Here is a 26,932-nt window from a genome sequence, read left to right on the forward strand (position 1 = left end):
CAATGGGAATGTACCATAYCACATTTCTTTTGGGATTTGTAGAAAAGATACTGAACCTTTTTTTGTTGTGACAAGTTTTAAAAAACCCACACTTGATCTGAGTGTGTTCCAAATACAGGTTTTTTTTACCATCTGATGACAACTGGAAGCAGAGGCTTATAAAGAAAATAGTGATAAGAGTCCCAGCTAAGGAAGCAATGGCAAGCACAGCTCTAAAGCTTGTAAACAAACGACCCCTCTCAAAGGGGTGTCTGAATTCCAATGGATTCTAATTATCTGCTAAGACAGATAGCTAGGAAACAGTACTGATATCAAGAAACTCAGGACTAAAAATATATACATACTATAATTTTAGGAAATTTTAGCTTCTGCCTGTGGCAGGWACTGGGTGAAAGATAAGGTGGAAAATAATGAGCATTCATTATTTGTATGTGTACTTTCGAAGAGACATATTGTGAGTGAACAAAAGATGCACCATTAGACAAACACAGCACTGAAATCATTCTTGGTGAAAATGTGAAAAGCTGTGGGGTGCTAAAAATGCAGTATGTTCCAGGCAAGAGCACTGCTCAAAAGCAGAGACTCAGAGCCACTGTCATTAGTGTGATGTAATATCTAAGGAGATTAACATTAATTAGTATACTATAAAATTTAACCTCCTGTTTCAGTGTTCACTCTTTCTCAAAAGACACATCTGTTTATTTTGTCATGTATATTGTCTGCTAATCCCTACAAACCCCCCTGTTAATTGACATTGAATTCATGAGAGAGGCGAGAGAAGTTTGGAGCCTAACACTTTCTCCTGCATTAGCATGGCTACAAGAAATATTCAATTACAGATTTTTKACTYATRAATGAATCAGGAGKTGGTCTKTGWTGATCCYTGTGGATCCTGTCCAGTCCAGGAYACTCTGATTTGATGCACTAAGACCAAAGGGGGTCTCAGAGAGCCTCCCCTGGGGATCCCTGGATACGGCGTGGTCTCTCCTCAYCCCCTKCYCTGGGGTTTGTTGTAGGGGCTGTGAGATCACCCAGGATACTGTGAAGTTCTRTCTGTCCTGAACAGGGGCAGTGCTGGGCACACAGGATGTCCCAGGCTCCCTGGGCCACCTGCAGCAGGTTCTCAATTCCTGCTTTGCCACTGAAAGGGCCAGGATGTGCTGCTGTGCCTGGCTGCGTTTTAAGCAAATCCATGAGTTCCTTGTGTCAGGATGCAAAGCTCTTCACAGCATTAATGCACTGGGCTGTACCAAGCTGTCCATGAAAACATTCATTAGTAAAATATACACCCTCACAGAAAAGATCACTGTAACTTACTCGACAAGATTACTTACTTGCAGGTTAGATCAAAACCTGGCTGCCAGAAGTTGAAAGCCAATATAAAGGCAGAGATGTGCTGTTTTATTACATCATTAACAAAAAATCTAGATTCTCCTCTAGCAGGGACTGGAGGCTGGAGACTAGCAGACAAGAATAAAATAGCTAGGAATAAATTTTATGTAGCTATTTTCTTTCTCCCTCAAATGTGAATGCTTATGCAAAACACATTGCTGTAGATTCACTGACAATAAAGAGGGAATCATTATACGAGTAGTGGATTCTCAGGGGAACACTTTAACCAAAACACACTCTGCAGTAATTTCCCACATCTTAGTTGAATAAATTAATTTATGAATTTTCCATGAATATGTTCAACCATTTCTCCCCTCATATATTTTATTGATCTCCATATACATTTAGCAACAAATAACAGAGCTGCTTTTCCATTTGCAGTAAAATAGTTTAGAGATGTTTATGTGGGCCTTGGGGTTCAGAGTAAACAAATGCAGTTCACACACCAGGGAGGCAGCAGAAAAATACAARGCTTGCAAGACCCAGGGAGCTCTACCAGAGCAGCTCAGCAAAGAGTCGAGGCATATCCAATCATATCAGTGACAAAATGAGTCCCCTGAAATGAGAGGGACCAGCCCTGAACCGTGGGGCTGCTCCTGCTGACTCCTGTTCACAATCACTGCAAGGAGCTTTGTGACTCATGTCTGCAAAATGTATAATGTCCCTTTGGTGTGAAAGACTCGGGAGTTTTTCCAAGGGCTGTGTATTATTCTATTGTCCATGGTGTGGAGAAAGCCAGCAGGCTCCTTATAGACTGTAGATTCAGTGGCAGAAGAGTCAAAAAAAGTCATTATTGCTGCACAAGAMATCCTCTGTGCCCACTCTGCCTCTAAATATCACTTGGTGAGGTTTAGGCAATGTCATTAAATCCAAAGTTAAGCTACTGGTGTTGATTATTGCAGTGAGTAAGCACACCATCACATGGATGGTTTCCTTGGCATCCATGGCACTCCATGCTTTCCTTTAGGGAAGGAATAAAGACTTACATACAGTGATTAGGTGTTGAAAAGTAATTAGTATGATCCTAATTTAATRTTAAAATGATGGMGTTCTTTAATCTTCATCCCYCAGCACCAAACATCCCAAACAAGCATGGTGGGAATGTAATATGGTTAATCATGGGTGTGAATTTACATGACTGTGCCATTGTGACCTTCAAGCTGGGCTCTCCCCCTTGTCCTCAGATAATAAAACCCCTTTAAGCAGTTTCTTTTCTTGGTTTATGTTTAGCTTTTTGGTTGTCATTTTTATCAATCATATGGAAAGCTGAGGAAAAACTTGCCTTGCTGTTTCTAAGTTTAAAGCTCTTTCTTTCTTAACTGCACATAATAACGGACTCAAAATAGGCTGTGCCATCTTAAAGGTTGGTATTTGAAGTATAATTGCTAATGCTAAGATACATAATTTACATTTATTATGCATAATAAAATATGTAAGTAATTGATGTTCTGYAAGGGATTAAATGATCAACTCCAGCTGCAGGAAGAAGATTTATGCCTGTGTTCTCAATAACACATTGACTATCAGAATATGCTGCWGAAAGTCATTGCCTTCAGGACTGCACTCAGAGAGTGTTCTCCATTCTCCCCTTCTCTTTCCTTCTGATGTAGTCTCTCTTGTCTTTGTGCTCTGTGCAAAGTGTATTTATGGAGCAAACAGTTGARAAATAAGTACGGTATATTCCCTTCAGTCTTGTGAGAAACTGGTGTAAAATGCAAGCTAAGCTTGCACACGTTTGTGTGTGGCCATGCATTTTCTAATTGAGWAGGGCAGGACATCACAGGAAGCTTAGAATCACCCTGATGCATTGAAGTTGAGGATGGCAGGGRGATAATGTCAACAGAATGGGATGTAGGCACAGGATAATGGTCTCCTGCTGCTAGATTAAAGCCTGGGCAAAGATGAGCCCTTTTAACAAAAACAAACACAGGCAGAGCCAAGATATTTGCAGCACTTTCAAAGCAGGAGGTGTTTATCTTGTGACAACATCCTGCTCTGTTCTCTTGGCTCCAGTGTACCRAAATAAGAGTGGTGCTGTGGGTTCCAGCAGTGGCTGCTGCTCAGGGAGCGCCCTTTGCCCACTKCATCCTCCATGGTAACACCACGGTCTGGGGCTCTGTGTCCTTCAGCTGTGTCAAAACACATCGTGTCCCGCTGTGTAAACAYGTTGGCTTGCTTTTAAATGAATCATAGAATTAATCTTTAATAAAACTCGGATCAAAGGGATTTTACAGCCCARCATTCCCATTTTCCTTGGCAGGGGGCAATCCCTGCAGGGAGGAGGGCCAGCCTGGGCACCACAGGCAGCACTCCCCTGTGTATCAAAAGCCCTTGGATTCTGGTCTGGTAAAAGCAGTGCTTGAAGGAGACAAAAAATGGAACTGAATTCAGTTCATTAGGTATCAAGCCAAAGAGAACATTTGTGTTCCTGCTGCCCTGTGCYGTTTTCTTTCATTTCATTTTATTAGTGCATTAATCCAATCTCCAGCCATTGGTGCTGCTGGGCACAGAATGGGGAAATACCCATGGGGCAGTCACTGAAGAGAGGACAACTACACAGGCACAGAGCTCTTGGAGGAAAGTCAGAACTAAAATGTATGTAATGCACATAGAAAGACTGGAAACAGCCAGTGTTCTGTTATGAAAGTATTTGCAATAGAGACTGAAGTTTTGCATTCTATCCAATGTCATTACTGATAATGCAATTTCTCATTTTATCCACRGCTGCTATTTTATAGCTTGTTCTAATTTGTATTCTTGCTTTTCTTTAATGCTTCTAGTGCAAGATGGAGTTCCATGCATGTACTTCTGGCAAAACCATCACAGCTCGATGTGAAGGGCCCTGCCCTTGCCTTCCAGGACCTGAAAGTTTAAAACATAAGACAGAGAAGACTGGTAAGTTGAGCTGTTAATGAAATCATGGCAGATTAATTGGCTCCTGCTATGTTCTTAGAAAAATGTAAGAAAGACTTTTCTTAAGTGGTATATTTTGTATGTAAGGCTTTCTGAGAAAGAGGTGAGGTRCAAGTAATCATTTTCTACATAGGTAGTGCTTTCAAACACCTTAATTGCTGCAAAACTAACTCCCACTTGAGAGAGTCTCATAGGAAAACTAAATTCTAGCTAATGAATCTCAATTTTAAGTGAAAATATTTTGAATGGAAATAATGTAAAAGAAGATAGAAAACATACTACTTGATGGTTCATTATTTTGTGAGTTAGAAAAAAACAGTAGACTGTTAACTAAAAAGTCATTTAAACATTGATATTACATGGCACCTGAATTAGTATTTCAATCTCTATTGTTATTAATGTTATYATTAGAAGTCAAACATAATTTAAATAGACATAGGTATCTGTGTTCATGTATAAATCTGTTTCAAAAACAAAGTCATTGCAAACAATGCTGTATAAAACTGAAGGTTGGATTCTCAGCACAAATGGCCTTTTYCCCTGCCAGCTCTCTGGTGAGTTCTCTGTGCAGCTCTGAAAGCCTGGTGAGCTAATTCACTCCCCCAGGTCTTTTCCAAGGAAGCGAGCACAAGCTGTCTCWGAGTGACCTCATCCGAAGGGAATTGGTTCTATCAGAGGAGACTGACTAAAAGCAGAAGTCCAGCAGCAGGAGGGGAAGTGTCATGGCCAGGTTCTGTCTAAGAGTTTCCTCCCTGCTGTCAGGAAAGCCCTTTGGAAGGAAAAAGTTTGTTGCCCGTGGCTGTGTTCTTTGGTAGTTCAGATGTTCTGGTGAGAGCYGGCACAGTGAGCATGAGCCTGGCTTTGTTTTTGAGTCTGGTGTTGTCTCCTCTCTCTAAGGAGTGCTGAAAGCTGAGCTCACTGACTGCTGCCTATTTTGGGAGCTCACAGAGCCAAAGYTGTGRCTTAGGGTCRGGGTAAGCMGTGAAATCTGTTTATTTGTCKTGTGCATCACATGGAGTGTAACAAACAGGAAGCTTTAACACTGGTCTGTTGGAYYCAAAATATTCATGARCCTCCCTTCACTCYTTCTCCTCTCCACTGTGGACATATTCTAATAGTAGCAGGCACAGGAACAGGGAAGAAAAAGTTTTAAAAACATTTCTTCTGATTTATTCAGGCCCTGTCACCTCAGCTGAAAACACTGATTATCCTGCTGGATGTTCTCCCTGCACACATTGTGTCTCTAGCACAGGAACAGTTTTCACATTAGGCCTCCATCTACATTCTAGAACAAGTGTTTCTCCAGCCTGCATTTTGAAAATTCAGGTTTGTTTCTTTTTTTGAAAATTGCAGACGTTTTTCTGCACAGGTCTCAAACTTTGACCATGTGTTGTAGATGGCAGTGCTCTGAAATCAATATATAACTGTAGTATTGCTTTGTGTGGCTTGAATCTTTTGGCTGCAGAATGCCCACTGATAAATTGCCTTATTCATATTTTCTATTTCTTGTAGCCCTTATCAGGCTACAAGAAATATTTCTTTTTCTTTGCCCTTTCTATTTCTTTGCCCTTATCAGAAAGAGTATCAGATTAATAAATCTTCAGTGACATTTCAAGCTTACAATTTCATTCACACAAGAGAAAAAAGATTCTAATAACCCTTATCTTGATAAATGCAATTTGACAGGGTATATGTATTCTGAAACCCTSGCTTTTGTTTTGCTTGACTCAAAACTTTAACTCTAACCAACAAAGCATTAATTTAATGAATTGGGTGATCTGCAGCACAACTTTCCTGAAGGCTTTTTCAAGAGGCCAAACTTGAACTAGCAGTGCTCCTGCCATTGCATTGGTGACAAGAGTATTATTATTATTAGGTGCTGAAATGTCSACAAAATGATTTGGAATTGAAAATYAAATAATCAATAGCAACGCTGCCTTATAACTTGCTTTTCATCTGGATCTTTGAATGTGCCAGTAGCTTTGCAGTTAAAGACTTCCTTTATCTTCCTCAGCCTCCTTTCTTCAGACGTTGTCTCTTCACTTGATCCACTGAGTGTAAAGGAGGCTCAAATGGAATATTTCAGTTTGTCAGTCTTTAAACAAAGTGCTCCCAGGAGTTTCCATGAGGAAACATGAGTAAATTCTACATACCAGCATAAATTTTATGCAGGTGCAATTATAGCAGTGTCTGAACAGGGATTTGGAATTGTGGAAGTCTGACCTTTGTAGCCAGAGACYCAGCCAGCTTTCCTTAGTGTATGAGGAAATCGTGAATTCTAGTTGTTGACCACAAAAGAATTCCACAGTGCACTGCTGCCTTTTGTAAAATTCCTTTTTTTGCTGAACAAGTTGTCTCAGCCGGTCCTGGAGTTGTAAGCCCTGACCAATGCCTGAGGTGACACGGCTGTGCTGGGCTCACTCCTGGATTCAGTGATGTGAAAGGTCCATCCTAAATGATCTGATGATCCTGTATGGGAGATGGGCAAATCCATTCCATGGCAGAGCACAGGGGACTCCCAAAATCTGGTCATGACAGCGCTTCAGTGATCTCCTCTTGATCAGATCCCCAAACTTCTGAGTTGGGAGCTTCTGACTAGAATRTTGTTTACATGGTATCTCGGTGTTTTCTCTAGCATTCACACAAATTTTTTTCCTCATATGCTACAATAATATCATTAACATTGCTGAATTAGCCWAAAAATCTGTAGTTTGATTTTTCACATAAAAATTTATGTGAAAAAACWGTGCAGACCATTGGGACTTATTTTTGCTCCTTATTTAGTTGCCAGGTTTGTGAAGTGTAATGTTAAGTAGAAATTGATAGAGAGATAAACCTCATGCCTCACACAGACGTGCCAGTGGAAAAATACTGAGGAAAATAACAGTGCAAATGCTTCCAGCAAAATGGAAATGCAGCTCTTCGAGCTCCCACATCTACGTTTTTATGCCTATTATACAACAAGGTTAAACATATGTGGTTGTGAACTTCCAGTTTGAAGACAGTTTGCATTAATCTTTACACATTCATTCAGTCATATTCAAATATTATTCCATGATAAATTACTTTCAGAAATTAAAAATTTAAAGGAACATTTAATTTCCAAAGTACTGTAATTCTAAATGTCATGACCTTTTTTTTATGCGCTTGTGAATAAAATTGGCAGCAGCATCAAAGAAAAGCAATCTAAGTGTATGTGCTCAGAGGTAACAATGGACTGCAATGTCTGAATCGTATTCCTTCCTCCTTCCTGAGCTCTTTCGAAAACATCCCAGCTCTGAGGATGAAAATGAAGACTAATAATCATGTTAAAAATTGGAATTCCTTTCATAGTGCTAACTGCTGCTATGGAGACATTCATAAAATAACATGAGTGCAAGCAAAAGAAAACTACACCAGAATTATTACCTTTAATGGCAAATAACAACAATAAAATCTTTCTACCATAAAGTTAAATCTTTGAAGGGATGGCAGGATCATGTTCTTCATTTTCTTAAATGGAATTTTGAATCAGAGTCTGAGAGGGAGAGAGCAGGTCTCTGTGAAGGTACTAATGGAAGATTTTGGAAAAGAAGACAAGCCCTAATGCTTTTAGTCTTTGCTGTTTTAGGCACATTTAGATTACTTTGATTTATCAAAACACTTGCTATGCTTGATAATTCACAGCAGTATCCCAGCTTTACAATATGCTTCCATGATAGCTGCTGATTTTCAGCTTGGCTACCCAGAGACAGAGGTTGAGCTGCRATCTGCCCTGAGGTTAGCTGCCCTTCCAGAGTGTGTATGCCCTTTGATTTAATATTATAAAATGAATAAGGCTATAATTTCCACAAAAGAAAAGGACTAGAAACTGACTCTAAGTGACAGGAATTTTTTAAGACACAGAATCTTGTCTACTGGTGATTCTCAGGTACCTCTTTCCAATGTTAGGTAGAGTCCTCATCAAGCATAACTTATTTTTAGACCAAATGAAGCTTCCAAAACCCCACCATAAAGAACTTCAGATGAGAAAAAAAAACAGTTTCAGTTCTTCAGAACCTCCTGGCAAAGGAAGAGAATCTTCTCTTGAATGTACTTCTCATTCTATCAAAACGCCAACACGGTGCAATGCCTGGGGTGTCTCCTGACAGGTGTGAATTCGTGGGTGCAATRATGTGGTTCTGTCAGCTTCCCCCGTTGTTCTGTGACTCCTGTTTGGTCTGTGTTAGTGGTGTAGGTGCTCAGGCAGGATGGGGAATGTTTAACAGCCTGTCAGGGCTCTTTCTGCCCGTTCCCTTTCTGTGCTTTCTAAGTGCTGTACTCCCAGCTCACCAGACTTCATTTGTTGCCATCAGGGTTGCACTGGAGCGTGAGTGGATGCAGTAATTCAAAGTGGGTTTATCCCTGTCTGTGCGTTGTGTGCTTTTGACCTTGCAGAAATGCCCAAGGCAACTTCTAAGGGAATTCTATTATCTTGATATGGGGAATATAAGGTCAATAGGCAGAAGCAAATATATTCAAATACKCCAAGTGTTGTTTAAATTTCTAAGGAGAACCAGGGGAACATTTTAAAGTTACAGGAATAGGTCTTGGCAGGCTCGATCAAGAATCTACATTGTTTGGGGTTTGAATTGTAGCATTTAACTACCAGCCCTATTGGGTGTGATGGATGAGAAGCTSTAATGTTCCTTTCCTGTATAAAAAGAGCAGTCAGTGCATGAAGTTCATTTGAAGAAATCACAGTCTCATTTCCTAAATGAGTTGTATCACTTTTTGTGTCTGAATGATGGACAACTAAAAGAATTTAAAGTCTTGAAATCCACTTTCAGCAAATATTTTAGTTTCAAATTGCTAGTCACAAGTTCTTATAACGGCAGAGTACATAATTTTAAAGTAAATGAAGATGAAGTATAAGTCATTAACATAGTTGATTTGAAATTGGTGCAGATTTGCCAGCAAATGTTTCCTTTTCTGGCTTTMGTTTTGAAAAATTACTCTTTCTGACACTGAATTTTCAGCTAGATTTTTAAATTACTTACTTGAGTCTCATACTCTGGGAATGATAAAACAAAAGTATTCCAAAATTAAGGTTACCAAGTGTTTCAAAGCTTTAGTGTATCTCATGGAAGCTAGGAGGGGGTTTTCCTCTGGACTTAATCCTCAATAAAATCAAATCAAATAGGTTTATTTGCTCTAAACTATGCAGGATCTGATACTTTGGCTCAAAAATTTTCTGTATGAATACTGCAATTCAGTTTTTTAATTTGTTACATGATGAAATGAACTTACCCAAGTAAATCTGAGTTATGTAGTTTCTGTAAATAATAATTACTAGTACCAATACAATTATTTTGCCTGCAAGCTTTCACACGAGCGGATCAGCCTTTATTCCTTTCTCCAAAGCATGAAAGATTAACTTTTTTCACTTCTGCAAGATACTGTTTGTGAGTAGTGAAGTGACTGCACCCAATTAATATTTGATTAAAGGAAGTCAGGAGGCAGGCAGGAACAGATAGCTCTGCTCTCCAGGATGGCTGTGGGTGTCTCCCACTCCTTTTGAAGCAAAAGCCAATAACTTCAAGACTGAGACAGCAAAATCAGCCTCTCACCAGTGTCAGAAGAAAGAGCAAAGCAGTGATTGCTGGAGGATGCTTTTTCTGCTGCTTGACCTCACATGAATCTTCCTTTTGTGCATTGGACAGAAGCAAGAGCTGACGAAGGAAAGGCCAGTTATAGAATTCACTGGGTGTTTTTCCTATTCCCAAATACGAGTGATTGTGACTGTATAATGAGACAGCACACAATGTGAATCGTAAACTTTATAATTGAATAAACAATTCTAAATTTCTCTTTTATCAGTATATAGACATCATATTTTAGGATGTAGCTGCAAACAGCCATAATGGTATGATTTAAGAACTCTAAGCTCTGCAGAGGAAGAATATAGAGAGATTCAAACATTGTATCAAAAATCACTTTTCAACTCGAGCAAATGCTATTGAATTTTTCACCACCATTCAATGTGTCCATGCTGAGGTTCTGAATTATATGCACAACATATTTATACAATGGAAATGAAGTGCTTTTCAGGTTCCTGGATTTTCCATCATAATTGTGTTGTAAAGGCAAAACAGCCCAAAAAACTTGGTTAGGCTTGAGAGTAAACCCAAGTTTGGCTCTGTGATACCTCAGTGCTTTTTCTACCAAAGAGYATGAATTAAAATCATTTTTGTGCTTTCAACAATTATTCACAGAAAGCACTCAGGTGCCTGTGTGAAGCCTGTTTGACGTGAACTTGAAAAGGAGGCAGAATTGTCCCCTGTAGAAGGTTGWGTTTTGATCTGGCTCTAAGGTTTAGGAACTCAGCACAGAAGCATTGATTACAGCAGGCCCCAGACAGATAACAAGTTAGGGACGATACCATCCATTGACTAGCTGTCACTTTTTTGGCATGATCTTCTATGGATTTGATCAAATTACAGAAGGCTCCAAAATTCAGCAGACAACATCTGCTTTAGAGGCAGCATTGATGGAAAGGAGGAAAAGGCAGCACTCAGAGCAGTGTGTTCACTTTGCTGCTTTCAAGTGCTCGCTGRTAGGATGCTGACTGCAATAGCAACATCCCTGTCAGCAGGATTTGCCCTTTTGGTAAGGTCACAAGGTAAAATGGCAAGGGAATAATGTTGAGCCAGAATTCCTGACATAGTTTTTAAGGTTGAACCAGGACATGAGACATAATTCCTCATCATTGCTAAATAAAGCCTAATCCCAGACGGCAGCGGGAGACAGGAACTGCATAAAAATAACTGTGTTGTGGTGTAATTATATTAAAAACAGTAGGATATTCTTTTCAATCTTTTTGAAATCTTTTGAAGGAGAACTTTTAAAGCTGTGTTAACTCCCTGTCAGCTCTCTGGGGCTGAGTCAAGTCTTTRTATTTTCTCAAGCATTTATAGCTGTGTGTTTGCCCAGGCTTAGCAGTAAATACTGGCTTCACCCCTTCCCCAGGAGTGGTCACCTGCTAAAATGGAAATAATATTTGAAAAAATCGATTTGGTGGGTTTCATCCACATAACCAGTAGCTGTGGATTGCTCACTTCCACATTAAATTTTATTACAGAACCCAAATCTAAATGGACCACAGGTCCCAAGGGCAGTGTAGGCATTGCCTGGATCACTGACCCTGCACACAAAGGATTCCCACCTGGAACACAAAGGATTCTGAATGCCCCTGGGATGAATAAACCCCCCAAAACAATAAGAGCACACTGAGACAGCTCTGTGGTCATTGGTTTCATAAACAGTATTAAACAAAATGTTAAAATGGCTATTGATTGGGGGTTTTTTGGCATAAAGAAAAGGTTAGAAAATGACAGACACAGTAAACACTTKGTGTCAGCAAGTAACAATAATTTTCAGACAAGAAGTAATTTGATTTTGGATTGCCAACAGAAAACTATTGAAGTGGCACACTGTGTTAATGGAAACACCATCTAGTAACAGCAGGTGTTTGTGTGCTGATAATGATAATTAGAGCACTAAAATCTCTCTCATCATAAACAAAATCAAATAAATAAGRCTGGTTCTGTATAGTTTTTTCCTCATGGATATTGATTTCTGCATTTTTGGGAGTATTTCCTTGACATTTATTCCAAGAAAAAGTTTGTAAAATCTCTGGAAACCTGACAGTGAAATAAATTATAGTGCATATCACTGTGGTGTTAAGCTAAAACATCCCAGTGTGAGAGGGAAAAAAAACCCCAAACATTTTCAGTAAAATACAGGAGAAAATAAGACTTTTGATGTTTCAAATATATCCTTTCCTGGTTTCTTGATTGTTTATCTTTGGTATCTTAGGGRCTAAATTCCATCTTTAGTTACTCCAGTATAAATCTGGAATAGTTCCATCAACAATGTTGAGGCAGTTACTTTTGGTTAAATTATTCTGAGTCTGTAGAGGTATAAATGAGTATAGCCTAGAGATTAATTGATCATTCCAGACAGGTTGTAACTTTTTATGCAGCATTGTGGCAAATTAGTTCTTGGTTTTTTCAATTTCTAATTCCTTATTAGTGCAGAAGAAAGGAGATGGTATTTGTGATATCACCACCTCATTCCGAATATATATATCCTTGCATATTTTRTAGCTTTCACTGACCCAACAGGGACCTTTCTACATTAATTTTCCTCCTAAGAATTGCATTTTTTGTAATTCAGTTTAATGGACTGCATATAAATCAAAAAAATAATGTTATCTGTTTTCTGTAAAGCAGCTGTCTTAGATGTGGACTAGAATGAAAATCTTTACTAAATTACTAAAATCTGAATTATTTGGCCCAAGTCTATCTCTGTCAAGGAGGAGTCCAACACCCACGTGAAAGCACTAAATAATCCTGCAACATAAAAAAAAATACTGGAGAAGCTTCTAGGCAATCACCATAGATCTTTGTGCCCCAAATATTAAAATATCCATGTTTTAACATTTTGTAATTTTTTCAGATACAGACCCAAACTCTGAACACTGGGTTGGTCACTCAAAGTTGAAGTTTGACCTTCCCTGCAGGTGTCCCAGTGCAGCCCCTCTGGAGCTCYCCTTGGGATTAGTTTGGACAGTCAAATCTTAAATTTGGAGCTGAATTACAAAGCCTTAGACCCTACAAGCATTCAGATAAGCCTTTATGGTATTTCTAATTAACAGTAACACAGAGAGTGGCTAAGATTATGTCCAAGCAATCTGTTTACTCTGTGATGATTTTCAAACTAAGTCTTAACTACATTTCTGTAATATTGTGYTCCAGTAAGTGAGAGAGTATTTCATTAATAATTGCTTTGAAGGCTGTGCTTATGAGGAAGCAGTTCCCTATTCCTTTATGAGAATATATTTTACAGAATGATGTCAGTATATTTTGAGGTTTAATAATTTATAGTCTTGGCTCCATCTTGCTTGTCTGAAGGTGATTTTACTATCATTGTGTCCTATTTTTCAATTTGTTTACAAAGATAGTCAGGGCCCAGGTGTTATCAGGCAAAAACCAACGACGGGCAAAAATTGTCCAAATTGTAAGTATGGTCTGTAACAGCAAGCACTTGCTTATCAGGCAGTGCCTGTCAACAGGAAAAATGAAAACTGGTAACATAAGATCATGTCACTGTCATTTCCGACAGCAAGTTGCATGTTACAAATGCCTCATTGATCATTCACGAYTGAAATTCAGGTATAARCTCTCAGTTCTTGAAAAGGTTGYRAATGTTCAYGGAGAGTTTAAGATGMAAAAGAAAAAGCAAAAAGGGATAYCATCTTTTGAAAAAKCCTGGGAATTTGGGTTGARACCACCAAAATTAGRCTTCATTMRGGACTGTGAAGTGACAAGACACACATTTCTCTGTCTTTATCAGGGTTTTCCAAACGGTTCTGGTGTATGGTTGTTTATCTCTCTAATAGCTCGCTGTGAAAAAGGAATGCCCAAATATTTCTCAAGAGTGTTGCATCCTCTGTTAATGTTATAGTATAACTCAGGTATGGTTAAGAAAATAGTTACGTAAAAAAAAGATGCATTGTTCTGTTTTGCTGTTCTCACAAAGCTCATTARCTCCTGCCTGAGCTGTGTTTGGTTGGAATGAAACCCAGGAAAACATCAGAAACAATTTTGTCTCCAGAAGTGCCAGTGGCAAGGTACCAGTATGGCACATTTCCTGATGAGAGCTTAAGGGCACAAACAATATTGAAGTATTTAGGGGAAGGTGTGCAGATCTGGAGTTTTCCGTACATGAACCCAGTGTTTATTTCTAGCTGATCCCATCCAGAAAAAGTGAAGTCCTGCAAAGTGCAGTGAKATTGGCCTGTGTAGAAAAACAGCTTTCATTTGCAGTCCTTTACACTGAGCCTGAGGGCTGGAGAGGCACTGGAAGAAGCAATTCATATGTGAAGCACTTTATCTCTAAATTAGATTGTTGGTGGGCAGTGGAGACTTAGTTTGAGGAAAACTGCCAAAGGCACAAAACTAAGCAGTGTTATGAACTGTGTATCATGCTTCCCTTTCATTTTAAATATTGACACTAGCATTCTGGACAATATAAATAAAAAACCTTTCATAGAACCTTTCACAGAAATCTTGATATTGTACATTTGAGATTGTTACATGAAGTTAATATATTAATCACTTTCCTAAATTTAATAAAATCCCATAAGCAACTAAGAARCTCCGAACAGCAGCAAAAACAATACAGAGCAGAATTTTTGAAGTTGGTTTTTACTAGCAAATATAACTTTTAAGTGTTTTGATTTTTTTTTTTATTATATGAGGAGGATGCTACATAGTGTACAGCATAAGTGCATTTGAGAATGCTCCTACCCTAAAGGCAATAAATGATTAAGATAGATTTTTCAATAAACAAGCAAGTGGAAGGAATTTTTATTTGTTCAGTTTACGTTGTGTCAAGAAGTTGAGTTGGTTGCAAAAAGCACTGGGCAGTATTTCACTCTCTTTTAAAGTTCCTTTTTGTGTTTTCAATCGGATGTCCTTGAGAATTGGAGCAATAGAAATGGGAAGAAGTTCATTAGCACAAAGCGCATAATTATACWCTTGGGGTCTAATAATATGAACATCTGCTTTATCTAAACACTCTTTGGTTAGAAATGTCTAAAGGAGAAAAGGCCTCAGTGTGCTGGGTGATCACAGAGTAACTGTGAGCAACTATGAGCTGTGAAAAAAACTTACATAAACCTCAGGGATGTCAGGAGAGGCATCTCCAGAAATACTGGCAATCATTTACAGGGCATGGTAAGACTTTGTCTGCACTCTTTTTTTGTGTATTCAGAGCAGCAATGCTCTATCAGAGAGAATTCCAAGATGAAATAGGAGACTGAGTGARTTTTTCACTGCTTTAGTCTAGAGCTGAGCCATTCCTGTCGCAGATCTCTTTGTGCTTGGGACAAAAACCAAGTAAAAAATCCTGTCTGCTAAAATTTAAATCTACAGCACTATTGAAAAGAGRTGTTACAGCTAATTTGGAGAAGCTAAAGGGACCAAGAACTTGGCACAAGTATTTAAATGATAATATAAATACAGCTTTAARGCAATTCTTTCACTATTATGATTAAGTGAAAAAAAAAAAGTATTTTTGCACATAATTTTTTTAGATTTTTTTTTTTTTTAGCTATAGTTTAGGGTGTAAAATGAATGAGGTATTTGAGGAAAAGGGAAAGACATCTGCTACTTGTAAGGGATTTTGGAAAATGAGAGCTCATGGCAACATTTCTCACTGCTGAGGTTCTTCTGTTGCAAAGGCAACCTTGCAAATGTCTATCCCCTTGTACCCAGGCTGATTTTCTCTTCTCTCTCTCACTCTTTTTTAAGACATGTCTGCAAACATCACCGGTTTCTATTTTTGCCTCACCAACCCTAACACAGTAAAGGTGATTGAGGAGTTTCTCTTCACGGGCTGCTGTAATTTCCACATGGTTTTGCAAGGCTGTGCAAAGGTGATGTGTTACTGCTGAGTCTTGGGACACAAGGCATTTGGCTACATTCTTGTGACAAAGAATTCATAAAACAGAATTTATGCGGTGCTTTATGGAACCAGCTGATTAACTGCAGCCCTCAATAAAGGAAAGGTGCTGTGTGCAATTGAAGTACAGGTATAAAAAGRGCTACAATAAAGAAGATGCAAGTGAAAACAATATATTAAGCTTCTGAGAAGCAGCTTCATTGGCAGCTCTTTGCATTTCAAAAGGAATTCAGGATCTGCTGATATGTGGTGGTGTTATTTCATGTCGTATGGCAGCACTGTTAAGAGCAAAGGTTTGGAAATAAACTCCTCCTGACCTTGGAAAACTGAATTACATTAATGAAGTTTATGTTTTAAGYAACCCTGGACTTGTGTGTCACACTCGAAAAATTAGTGAAGGCCACAAAGTTGCTCCTGCGTTTAACTTACTATACAAAAAGATTATTTTCTTATTTTATGGCAAAAAATTGCCTGGTTCCAAAGACCTTTCTGTTTGTTTATCCATCATTTTTATCAGTGTATGTCACAAGAAGTGCTTATATTTCTAAATACCTATATCTTAAGTTTGTAAATAATTCCCAATAATATTGTACTTATTATTGGAGTTCCAATTTCTGTAATTGGAAATTTTGCAGATATACATGAGTTTGAGATTCTTTGTGGTAGAGTCAGTGTGTATATAAAAATATTGTAAGGCAAACTCTTGCTAATGCTAAAGACRGTGTTTCTCTAGCAACMGTGATAGTGAAAATACTGTCGTTTRTTTCTCCTGGTGCTTCAAATACATKAATATGGATTAAAWRTGTTCCATTTTGARCTGGTGGAATCCCTAAGAAAAGTGGTGCATGAATTTAGGCAGTTTTTTCAGGTGGATAGTCAAGGGGGAAATTCAGAAGCTTATTTCACTGGTATGGCAAGGGATTGAAAGCAACAAGAAAGGTTTTAATTATGAAATAATGGAATTATAGTCATCAGTGCAAACTGTGAATATTTTATCATGTCCTTGCCYATCTGTCCTAAAGGAGAGTTAACAAATTGGTTCAATATTTCTTTAAAAGCAGACATAAATGCAAAGATTGCATACTATTATGTTACAGCTTAATATTCTTGATGACAGCAAGACGAATTTCAGTTTGTTCAGTGTTAGAGCATTATCCTTGGCAACATTTTGACCAGTGTGTTTTCTTGCCCTAATTCAGATGCAAGAGAATACCAGTCTCCAAGCTCTTCACAGGCTTTGAGTAATTGCCATTTGTTTTTGTCCTTCACCTCTCTGCTCTTCTGAAAACAGATTGTATTCCACAGCAGGGTTTCAGTGATGAGAGGTAAAGTAAACCCTCCTCCAGAAATTGGATGCTTTGACTTACTAAAGTCACTGCTGCTTGAAAGAGAAATTGGTTTCCCTTGAGAACATGTGAGCAATAAAAAAAATAAAACTGTAGATGAGTTTGTATAAGGGCACATAAAATCCAAAATCCTGGCTGTAGACATTTTTGTGAGAAGCAGAAAACTGATTCACTTATTACTAGTGTGGCCATTGTGTTTGTTTAAGGCATTTTTGAAGTCCAAAGGCTCTTTAAAAGTGTTTCKTTCCCTGAGGAGACAAATGCAGGATTCTGTACTGCAAGTCAARTATGCCAGCCTTTAAGAAGATTATGGGAGTCTTTTCCATGGGTCTGCAGTGTGAAAAACATCCTGAGCTGTAGGTCACAATGAATGAGAGGAGAAGAAAGTAGCCAGAAGAGATCCAGCAGCCAGCTGGTTTTATGGGCAGGTTGTTAGACTGGCTGTAAAGGACTGGTTTCAGATTTAGACTCGTGCCTGCAGAGCAGCTGGGTGCACCCATTCTACTGGAAATACTCCTCTTAATGCYCTGGGGCAAAGCAATTACAGTATTTGATACTTTTAAGACATTTATTTTAATAGAACAGAGTGCCCTGGGCTTCTGCAAATGACTTATCTTCCTCCTTCAGAATACTCAGGCACAAAGCTAAACTTAACTTGCTTTATTTGACAGATGACTGGTTTGAGTCCATATTTCAGGCTCTGTRTGAAGGCTGAAGAGTGGCATTGATGCCACAGTGATAAGTGCTCTGTAAGTGCCCACAGAGAGATAAGGCTCAAGGATACTCACCAGCTAATTCAGGATAATGAATTAAGTAAAAGTGAGGTGTAATTCACGTTGTTAATAAGTCTCTTCTCATGTTAGTAACATGCAAATCTATGCAGAATTATTTGTTTTGCATAAAGAAATTGAATTGGAAAGRTGCCATGTGGCCTAGCTACAGAAATTCCTTAACAATTTGAATAATCTTAGTATCAGTAAACACATTCTAGGTGTTTGGATATGTTCTTAATTCAGTTCTACTTGTTACTGTTAAATACTAACCAACATTCTTGTTGTGGGCACTCTCACAKTTTGTTCCATCCAACCCCTTTATTTGGGTTGTTTATGCTCTTTGCTAATGTTAATGGATTCAACCTCCTATTGCCTTGGGGATGCACTTTTAAGCACAGGTAAACAAATGCAGACACRGTTCCTATGACTCACATCACATCGCATACTAGCAGAGGTTTAAAGCTCTTGCTTTAATTGCTGGACTTATCTTCCATCCAAAACCAGAATTGCTGTCCTCCCCAGAAAGACATTTCAGTTGGACTGCCAGAGGGCTCTTTTCCAATTTTTACTGTGTAGACACTTACCTTGCTCCAGGGACTTTTGTGTCATGCACATGSTTTTAATTTCTTTTCAGATTTTGAAGACCAACTTCTCCCTTACTTATTTTAATGGCTGTCTTCATCTGAGAAGTGTTAAAATAGTTTGGAGAGACCATCTGCCCTCTTGCCAAGCTGGAGTACTTGGGCGCTGTACGTGGCTGTGACTCTTGCCAACTTTTCCACTCACAGCAAAGTTTCTTCTCCTATCTTTCCCCATCCATTTCTAAATATACATTAGGAATAGCAGACAGTTTCTTGTAAGGCTCTGTCAGCCCTATGGATAAATTCCATGTTTATTCTCTTTCACTCTCCATTTGATTCCACACTGACTTTTGTATGTGCTTGTCTTATCTTCTGGCCTTCTTTCCCAAAACCAGTACTGTGCAAATAATTGATTTTTCAGTTTACTGACTGGACTGGAGAGTCAGGATTTGAGGGGGTAATTCTTCATGGTAAAGTAAAAGACCTTTTAAAAAACTCTTTAAAAAATGAAATCTGACAGGTTTTGAAGCAGAGACATCACTTTGAAATGAACAAGCTAAATTTCAGCATTTCAGTGATTCAGCTTGTCAGTCCCAATTTGTAAATTATTTTGATCATCTCAAACTCCATTTTCTGCAGCACAGAAACTGTATTAATTACTAYTATTATTATTATTCATAATAATAATTATTATTWTTATTATTTTCTCCCAAGGAGTRCAGTAGCATCTCATGATATTCATTATTTTCTTTTAATGATGATTTTGCTTGTTACTCCACCTGCTATATAAGCTTTTGAGTTCCTGACATACTTCAAAGACACTTTGTCATTGCATCAGTATTTTAGCTTCTTGTTCACATTTTTGATCTACCTTAGCTCTAAATAATGAAAAAGCAGGCRAAGTTGGAAGAACTTTCTGGAGAGTTACTACGATGTATTCTTCTAAACAGCACAGGGCATCAGCCACCATCACAGGCTAAATGAACCTGGTGTGACCATCCCATGTGTTTTATTCCTCAACATTCTGTCCTTCAGGCATTTATTCTTTTCCCTGGGTCTCAGATGATGCCCATTAATGCTTCCTGGTTCTGGTCAGGGGGAATGTGCTCATAAAGCGTTCAAATGTCCTTGTCACTGGGCTGAAAAGGAGCCAGCAAGGGGACAGGAGAGCAAACTTCCATTGCCTACTGTCCCAGAGTAATGTGAGGACGGTTCATAGTTACTCTGTGCATTGTCAGTGTTGTGACAGCTTATCCTTCCACATCAAGGAGGCATWACCAGCTCCTGCATCACCACATCAGTGATTCAAATTGCTCCGTAAATAGCATTGCTGGTCTCTGTTGGAGTACGTGGTAATCAGTTCCACAAAGCTGCTCTGATGATTCGCACTTCTCTGTGCCARAAATTGCTCTTGACCATATTGTGAAAGGAAATGAATGGGATTTTTTTTACTAAAGTAGTTTGAGTACTTAACATATATAATATATAGTAAGTGCTATTATCATTACAGAGAATTCTTTTTTTCCTGTGTGTTCATGACTGTGTAACTACAGCTGCACTTTAAATTTCTCAGTGACTTGTGCCATACACAAGTATATGTAGGTCTGCCTTGGGTGGTAGACTATTTTCAGTGGAGTTCTCCATACAGGAGGGTTGTGAGYTGGATAATCAGACAGCCAAAATCTCTGCCTGCTGCAAATCCACAGAGCTCCATTAAAATCACGGCTGATTTGTGACCCATCCTGGAGCTTTGATGTCCTTCTTCTTTCAACAGAAATAAAGCCARCCCTAAAAGAACAAGAGTTTAAAGCAGTTCAGTTCATACCAATTGGTAGGGAGGGAGACCCTTTGCATCACTGTTATATTAGTTTAGGGTTCTGTAAATGGTCTTTTTAGAAAATCAGAATTATGTATAATTTGCTGGTATGTTCCCATAGCTGTCCTAAAGATGTTAACTACTGTTAACATGGAATGTAAGAGCAAACAGACTGTTAACAAATGCAGGATTTGTGCATGAATTCAAAGGCTTATTACCATGTTTCTCTTCTTATCTCACACTTGAATGTCACCAGCCTGGGAATTATGCAAGATCATGTTTTCACTTYGTTCAAGGAAAGTGTCTTTCAAGGAAAGTGTCTTTTGAAGCCTCCTGAATGTGATTTAAAATACCTTTGATATTCAAAATCATCATCAAATAATTGCTTGGTTTTAAAAGTACACCTGAAATGGGGAAAGTTGCCAAGTCCATCTGTTAGATAAGATTAATTCAATTCTCTTCTGTATGCAATATGATATGGTTTTTATTGCATATTTTTCTACCATGTAGTGCATGGCATCATTTTCTCACTCAATACCAAAGTGTTGCTGTTTTCACCATGTCAGGTTGCGGAGAACAGAGCCAAAAGTTCCATCATATTTCTCCAAAGCTGCAGAGCCCAAGAGGCAGCAAAATTGCAAAGGGGAAGAACAGAGAGAGAAAAAACCTCACATAGGCAGAGCTGTTGATGTGTGCTCTCCTGGAGAATTAATTCTGGTGCAGTCCCTGGCACTGATCTCCTTTGCAATGGTGCCCGTCTTGCTAAGCCAGATTTTTTACAAAGGGTCATTAGCTTCATCTCCTAATTTTCCAGTTTCCTGATTTGAAACTCTAAGTGTTGATTTGCAGAAGTGCTGAGCACTCACAGCTGAAGGGAATGGTCAGTGTGAACTGGTTAATAGTTTACACACACTATGAAAAAGGAAGTCCTCAAGTCCTGGAACTTGAGATCCCAACACTGACTTCTTTCTTACATTGCTGTTTCTTTGCTTTGTCATTCAACTTGCTATATAATAATCCCTGTGAATGGTATAGAGGCAGCAAACAGCTCTGGTGATTGATTAAACACTTCAGTTTCTCTTCAGAGTTTAATTAATCTTGGCAGCTCTTTATTGCTTTATAGAATACAAAGCAATAGAGATTATTGCTACTTTAGTAGGGAATGGAGAGGAGCTTCTCTGMGTGTTGGTTGTGGCTTTTCCCCTTCCGAAATCTTCCCAGACACATGAGCACAAAGTTAACTTGCTTATGAGTTYCTAATAATTGAAACCTTTCAAATATTTGAAACCTATTCCTCATTTCTTAGGATGAATAAATAGTATGTGGAGTTGAGCTTCATAGAAGCTTTGAAGCCAAACTCAGCAGTGCTTCATGAGATGACCTCTCCCCTGACCTCACACAGACCCCTTCCAGCCAGAGATGCACTTCTCTCTGTATAATAGGATTCTTTCTGAAGTCTCATTAAAGAAGAGTTTCCTCCCTTTTAGGTTTTTTATTATTGTTGTTATTGTTCATTGCTAAACTTTTTCCTGTAAGAAAGGCACACTGTATAAAGTTTTAATATCTTTGTAGTACAGTGGCCATCATATTTTTTTATTAATCATTTGASACCTCTACTGCCATTCCCTTCCTTCGTCTATCTGTGAGAACATTGTGGGGATACATTCACTCCATGTGATATTTTGTACCCTTTGTCCAGCCCTTCTTAAAAATTATTTTTTTCACTACTGACGCAGAACTCGTTCTAGAAACTGACCTACTTCCTTAGCCTGTCTCCCCATCCCTTTTCCTGGGAGAATTCTTGTGCCTGGCTGTGGGAAAGTAACTCAGGGCAGCACCAAAGAGTCCAGAGGAGCTGCTCTTTTAGTGCAGTGCATTCAGATGATGGGTCTTATCATCCCAGTTTGGGCCATGCTCTCCTTGGCTGGATCCATTGGCTTCTCCATTTTCTTGTAGCTCTTGCAATCCCCTCATTTCTTGCATGGCCCTGGGTCCCTTTGCAGTAAATGCCACAGTTTAAAACAATAACAAGAAAAAGGGATTACCTGCAACTTACTTTATTCAGTACTAGGTTCACTCTTGATTACTTTTAAGCTTCATACAAAACAAACAGAAAACCCCAAAACCACAGTAGCAGGGAGAGGATTAGCATTGGATCATGAGATTCTATTTGGGGCTCTATTCTATTGGGATGAAGGGTGACTAGAGCTCCCCACGTCTCCATCAAGAGTAGATTATTTCACACAGCATAAATAAGTGTGAACTACTGGCAGAATAAAATTAGCAGCTATCACACCCACCCTTCTTCACTCTTTTCCCAAATACTTTTTGTCAGTGGCATAAGAACAGTCATTTCCTTTTCTTCCTAGCTTTTTTCTGGGCGGCACAATAAGAGCATAGAGTATATATAACCTGTAAGTCACTTGCAGTATGAAGTTAACCTTTTAAAGATTTAGTATTTTGATTATTTACCATTCCACCTGTTCCTCTCAGATTACCAAGACAGCCAAGGAACAGGAGTGACCAGGCAGTCAAACTGGAGAACCGTGAAAAGGTCACATTAGAAACTCTATAATGCACTTAGTGCATATTATTCTGCTGTCTCCTAAAGACTTTATGGGGGATTAAAAACCTCCCTCTTGTGACAGAGATCATAATGAGAACTGAAAATGTCACAACATAAATTGATTTTATGTTAATGATGGTTGCAAGAATGAGAAATTATTCAACTAYTACTTCTTACACTAAACCTGSTGCAACCCTGCAGTGTTGTGCTGCTCCRGGTTTTTGGTATTCACAGCATGTTCAGGCTCAGGCTGGGACTGAGCACTCCCCATGTAGGAGCTGCACTCATCTCACTTTGTGCTYGGCACACCTGTAGYTACAGAAGGAACAAARAGCCTCAATGTGTGAGTTGAAGCAAGGCAAGCCAATRGCTTCATCACTGTAAGCCTAATCTRTCACCAGTACACCTCCTAATTGGACCTGGGGGTGAAAACCAAGCAAACCAAAACCAAATTTCCCCAGATATTGGGCTCTCTGGGCAACTTGTTGGTATCCATACAGTCTTGCAGTTGGAGAAAATAYAGTTTTGAATTTAGCTTAAACCATGCTTTAGAATGAAATGTAAATGTATACSGTTTGGGTTCAGGCCTGCATTATTTGCATGCTTTTATTACCTACTTCTCTTACTCTGTATTCTTTTGGGAGGAAGGACTGAATGCTGGCACCCTCCTTTCATGATTCTGGGGGTGAAAATAAAATGTGCACAGTAATGTAGATGATCTGAAACTGTCCCAGGAGAGCTGGGGGAGTTCCAAGTGAACAAATCAGGCAGATGCTGCAGTGACAGTGCTGTTTTCATCTGTCTCTAGAAGGGATTGACTTCAGCAGAACAAGCACAAAACCCCTTCCACAGGTATCCCTGTGATAACTGTGAGATACATAGTGCTGTCAACAATTTTGAAGAACAGGTTGATAGGGTGTAATTCAAAGCACCTGGTTGCTGTCCTAAAGCTGCTAGTGATCTGGATTTTACTCTTTCCTGTACTTCTTAGATGGATGTTGAAACATCTTTACCAGAAAAGGCTCACTAGTGTTCTGAATGTCACAAATACCTGGATAAGAAGGAAAAGATTAATATCACTGTAGCCTAATTCTAACAAGACATCAAGATACCTTTCCCTAAAGCACTTCCTARCCTCTTATTCTATTAACTTTCTGTGAATTCCTTGAGAATATAGTATTGGGTTTATCTGCACATGGAATCATTCTTGAAGGAAGCAGATGTGTTGTTTCCTGTCCATAAATAACTTCATACAGAAATAAGCYTTACAGACACCCTGCAAGTATTCTGAGAATATATGGTAAAAAAAAAAAAAAGCCCACAGATTTGCAGAAGAGATTTTTAAAAGCCCAGTAATAAATGACATATTTAAAGAACTGACATATATCTGCGACAAGAAAAATAAATGGCAACAGCTAACAGTGAATAGAAGCTTCCTCCGAGATTTGCTGCYTGTATGAAAAACAGTATGAAAAGGGACAAAGTAGGCATTCAGATTTCAGTAGTACCTATTTATGGGTAAAAGAAAGAAAAAATTGCCAGTTACAACTTTAGAAGTGAAAAATGCAGTTTCTTGTTATAATCAAATCACAAGCCTATCTTTCGATTTTTTTTTTCTGTACTGTTAGATACTGGAACTTTGRGAGTCTAAATTAAAGGGGAAATGGKGGACATCAGTTGACTCTCTCAASAASTATTGRCATTATCSATAAAGATGTGAYTGRTTATTTTAGYTGGAAAMTCAATGAGAAAATTAGAAGATTTGAGGAAAGGTGTGGTGTGGCAATGAAACARCAGCAGAAGGGAAGTCTGTGTCTCCTCATCCCTCTTATGGCAAAAAAATTCTTCAGAATCTGTTGTGCCACCAAAACCTTCAATTCAGAACCAGAAAACTTCCTGAGCATGTGCAGATTGGCATTTTCCTGCCCCACACCCATTTGTTTGATCCTAACTCTCTTCTCATGAGCACAAGACTTTTGAAATGGATCCTTTCCAGAAAATGTCTGTCTGCTTCTCCTCCATGTATGAGCTACTCCAGCTCTTCAATCCTGATTTTTCATCCTATTTATATAATCTTAAATATACATTATCTTAACTACATAAATAGACAGATAATAAATATTATTCACTTTATTATAAATATTCACAAGTTAATCTGCAAAAGATTACTTCTCAGTATGAGCAAATGTTCTTTTCAGAATGAAGGCATGCCCATTAACTAAAATTTTTTTTACATGGCTTCAGCTTCAAACCTCATGCAATTTTATCTGACTTTCATCTGATTTTAATTCAAGAATTTGCTTGCATGTGCAAAGTAATTTCCATTMGTTTCTTCCCATTATCTCTACAGCCCTGTGAGTAATTGCTGCTGTCTGTGAGAGAGTYTGTATTAATATTTTGTTAGACAAGATTTTAACAGGTGACTTTTTACTCTGATTTTCWCTGACTCATAAATGTGATAAAGAATAACTTTTCCAAAAGGCCAGTCTCTTTGAACTTCAGGTCCATGTAACAAGCAAGCAGGACTCTTGATTTATACTGTGCCACCTAGAATGTATTGTGGTTAGACTCTTAAAAATTATGAAATACTGCCATTAATACACAAGGAAAATAACTAGAAATTTTATTCCAACTCAGAGCAAACAGACCTGCCCACGTCATGACCTTTGATGCCAAGCTGATTTGCACCTAATCATATTTGTTTCAATGAATGGCAAATAAGAAAATTACAAACAGAACACTCTGATTTAAACCCGTGACCTTCATTCCCAGAAAATCTCTGTATTTTCTGCTAAGAAGTTTATGTTCTGGATGGAAAAAAAGTGGATTAATGTGCCAGCAGTCAGCAATCTGTGCGTGTAGATCCCTTTGGCTTGTAATTGTTATTAAACTGGTTCACTGCACCCTTCATAAAGTGTTGAGTCTCTTGGTAGGGGAGTAAATAGACCTCTGTTTATTCTGAGAAACTTGTGAACTACTGTAATTCATTTCAGATTTACAGATTCGCCATCTTTAAATTGATGTTGTTTTTTACAAGGAAACAAACAGCCAATTTTTTTTAACAAACCAATGCAATTTAATTCTTCTAGAATTTATCTGCCTGTGGATCAGCAGCATAACACAATTTTAATTACACCTACCACACTTCACTGAATTYTCTCATTCTGTAGCAAAGCCTTATCAGAGTAAAGGTCCATGAGATGTGTTGAGCTCTGCTGAGCCCTAAGTCACAAGGTTTGCATTCTCATCATACCAAAAAAAAAGTAAAAAAGAGCCAGTCATTTACACTTCTGTCTTGGGGGAAGTGATACTTACTATTAAATAGAGAATTAATGGAAAATAYACACTACTAAGAGCCTTTGTGGTTAAGAAATCAATTGCAAAACCATCTAAAAACATGATTAGAGAAAAAGGAGGTGTTGAAGCAGGTCAGCAGCACTATATTGAAGTAATTATTGTCAGTTGTTCATTATGTATTAATTCAYGGCTAAGTGGGTTTTACCACTTTTCTTTGCAGACACAGTTCTCTGCTAGCACAGCTTTGTGTCAGCCCACTCACACCTAACTGCAGTGTTTTCTGAGTGTGTAGATATGGATTCATTGCAGCTGCCTTTGTTGTGTGTAAGTGGAAGGAAACTCCTGAAAGGAGACCCCATCTGATGGCAGAGACCTGCAAGGGCTGTTCCTGTGTCCCTGTTCAGTGCAGCAGAGCAGCCAGAGCAGGGGAAAAAAGCAACAACATCAGTATTTCAGTGGTTTTTAAAAAAAAAAAATTCCCACTTTTAAAATAAACAAACACATGGAGAGGAATTACCTGAATCGAGAACTATTTTCTTTTATTGCATTTAAATATATTTGAGTGTTTTTAACAAAGGCTGCGCGACCTGTTTGCTGAACTGCTTTTCACATCTGTTGAACTTCTAGGTCAGCTCAAGCAGAGTAGTGGAAGTGGTGATTCCCATTTGGTTTGGGGGAAAACAGAGAGATGGGCTGAAAAGAGAGGCCCAAGGGGAAGACTTGGCAGTTCCCTGGTCTGATACCAGTCATGCAGACARCAG

The 26,932-nt window shown here is 38.6% G+C and overlaps 1 protein-coding gene across 1 annotated transcript in view; it reads left to right on the forward strand.

The window, feature by feature from the left end:
• Positions 1-26,932, forward strand: part of SPOCK1 (SPARC (osteonectin), cwcv and kazal like domains proteoglycan 1) — a gene marked incomplete at its 5' end in the record, with an annotated part of 177,674 nt that overhangs the window by 116,504 nt on the left and 34,238 nt on the right. The window contains one exon of the mRNA XM_057373693.1: positions 4,173-4,287. Within this exon, the coding sequence (XP_057229676.1) occupies positions 4,173-4,287 (115 nt within the window). The remainder of the gene's footprint in view (positions 1-4,172; positions 4,288-26,932) is intronic.

The sequence above is a fragment of the Malurus melanocephalus genome, unplaced genomic scaffold (assembly GCF_030028575.1).
Source record: "Malurus melanocephalus ecotype Western Australia unplaced genomic scaffold, MMel_1.1 scaffold_205, whole genome shotgun sequence".
Lineage (NCBI taxonomy): Eukaryota > Metazoa > Chordata > Aves > Passeriformes > Maluridae > Malurus > Malurus melanocephalus.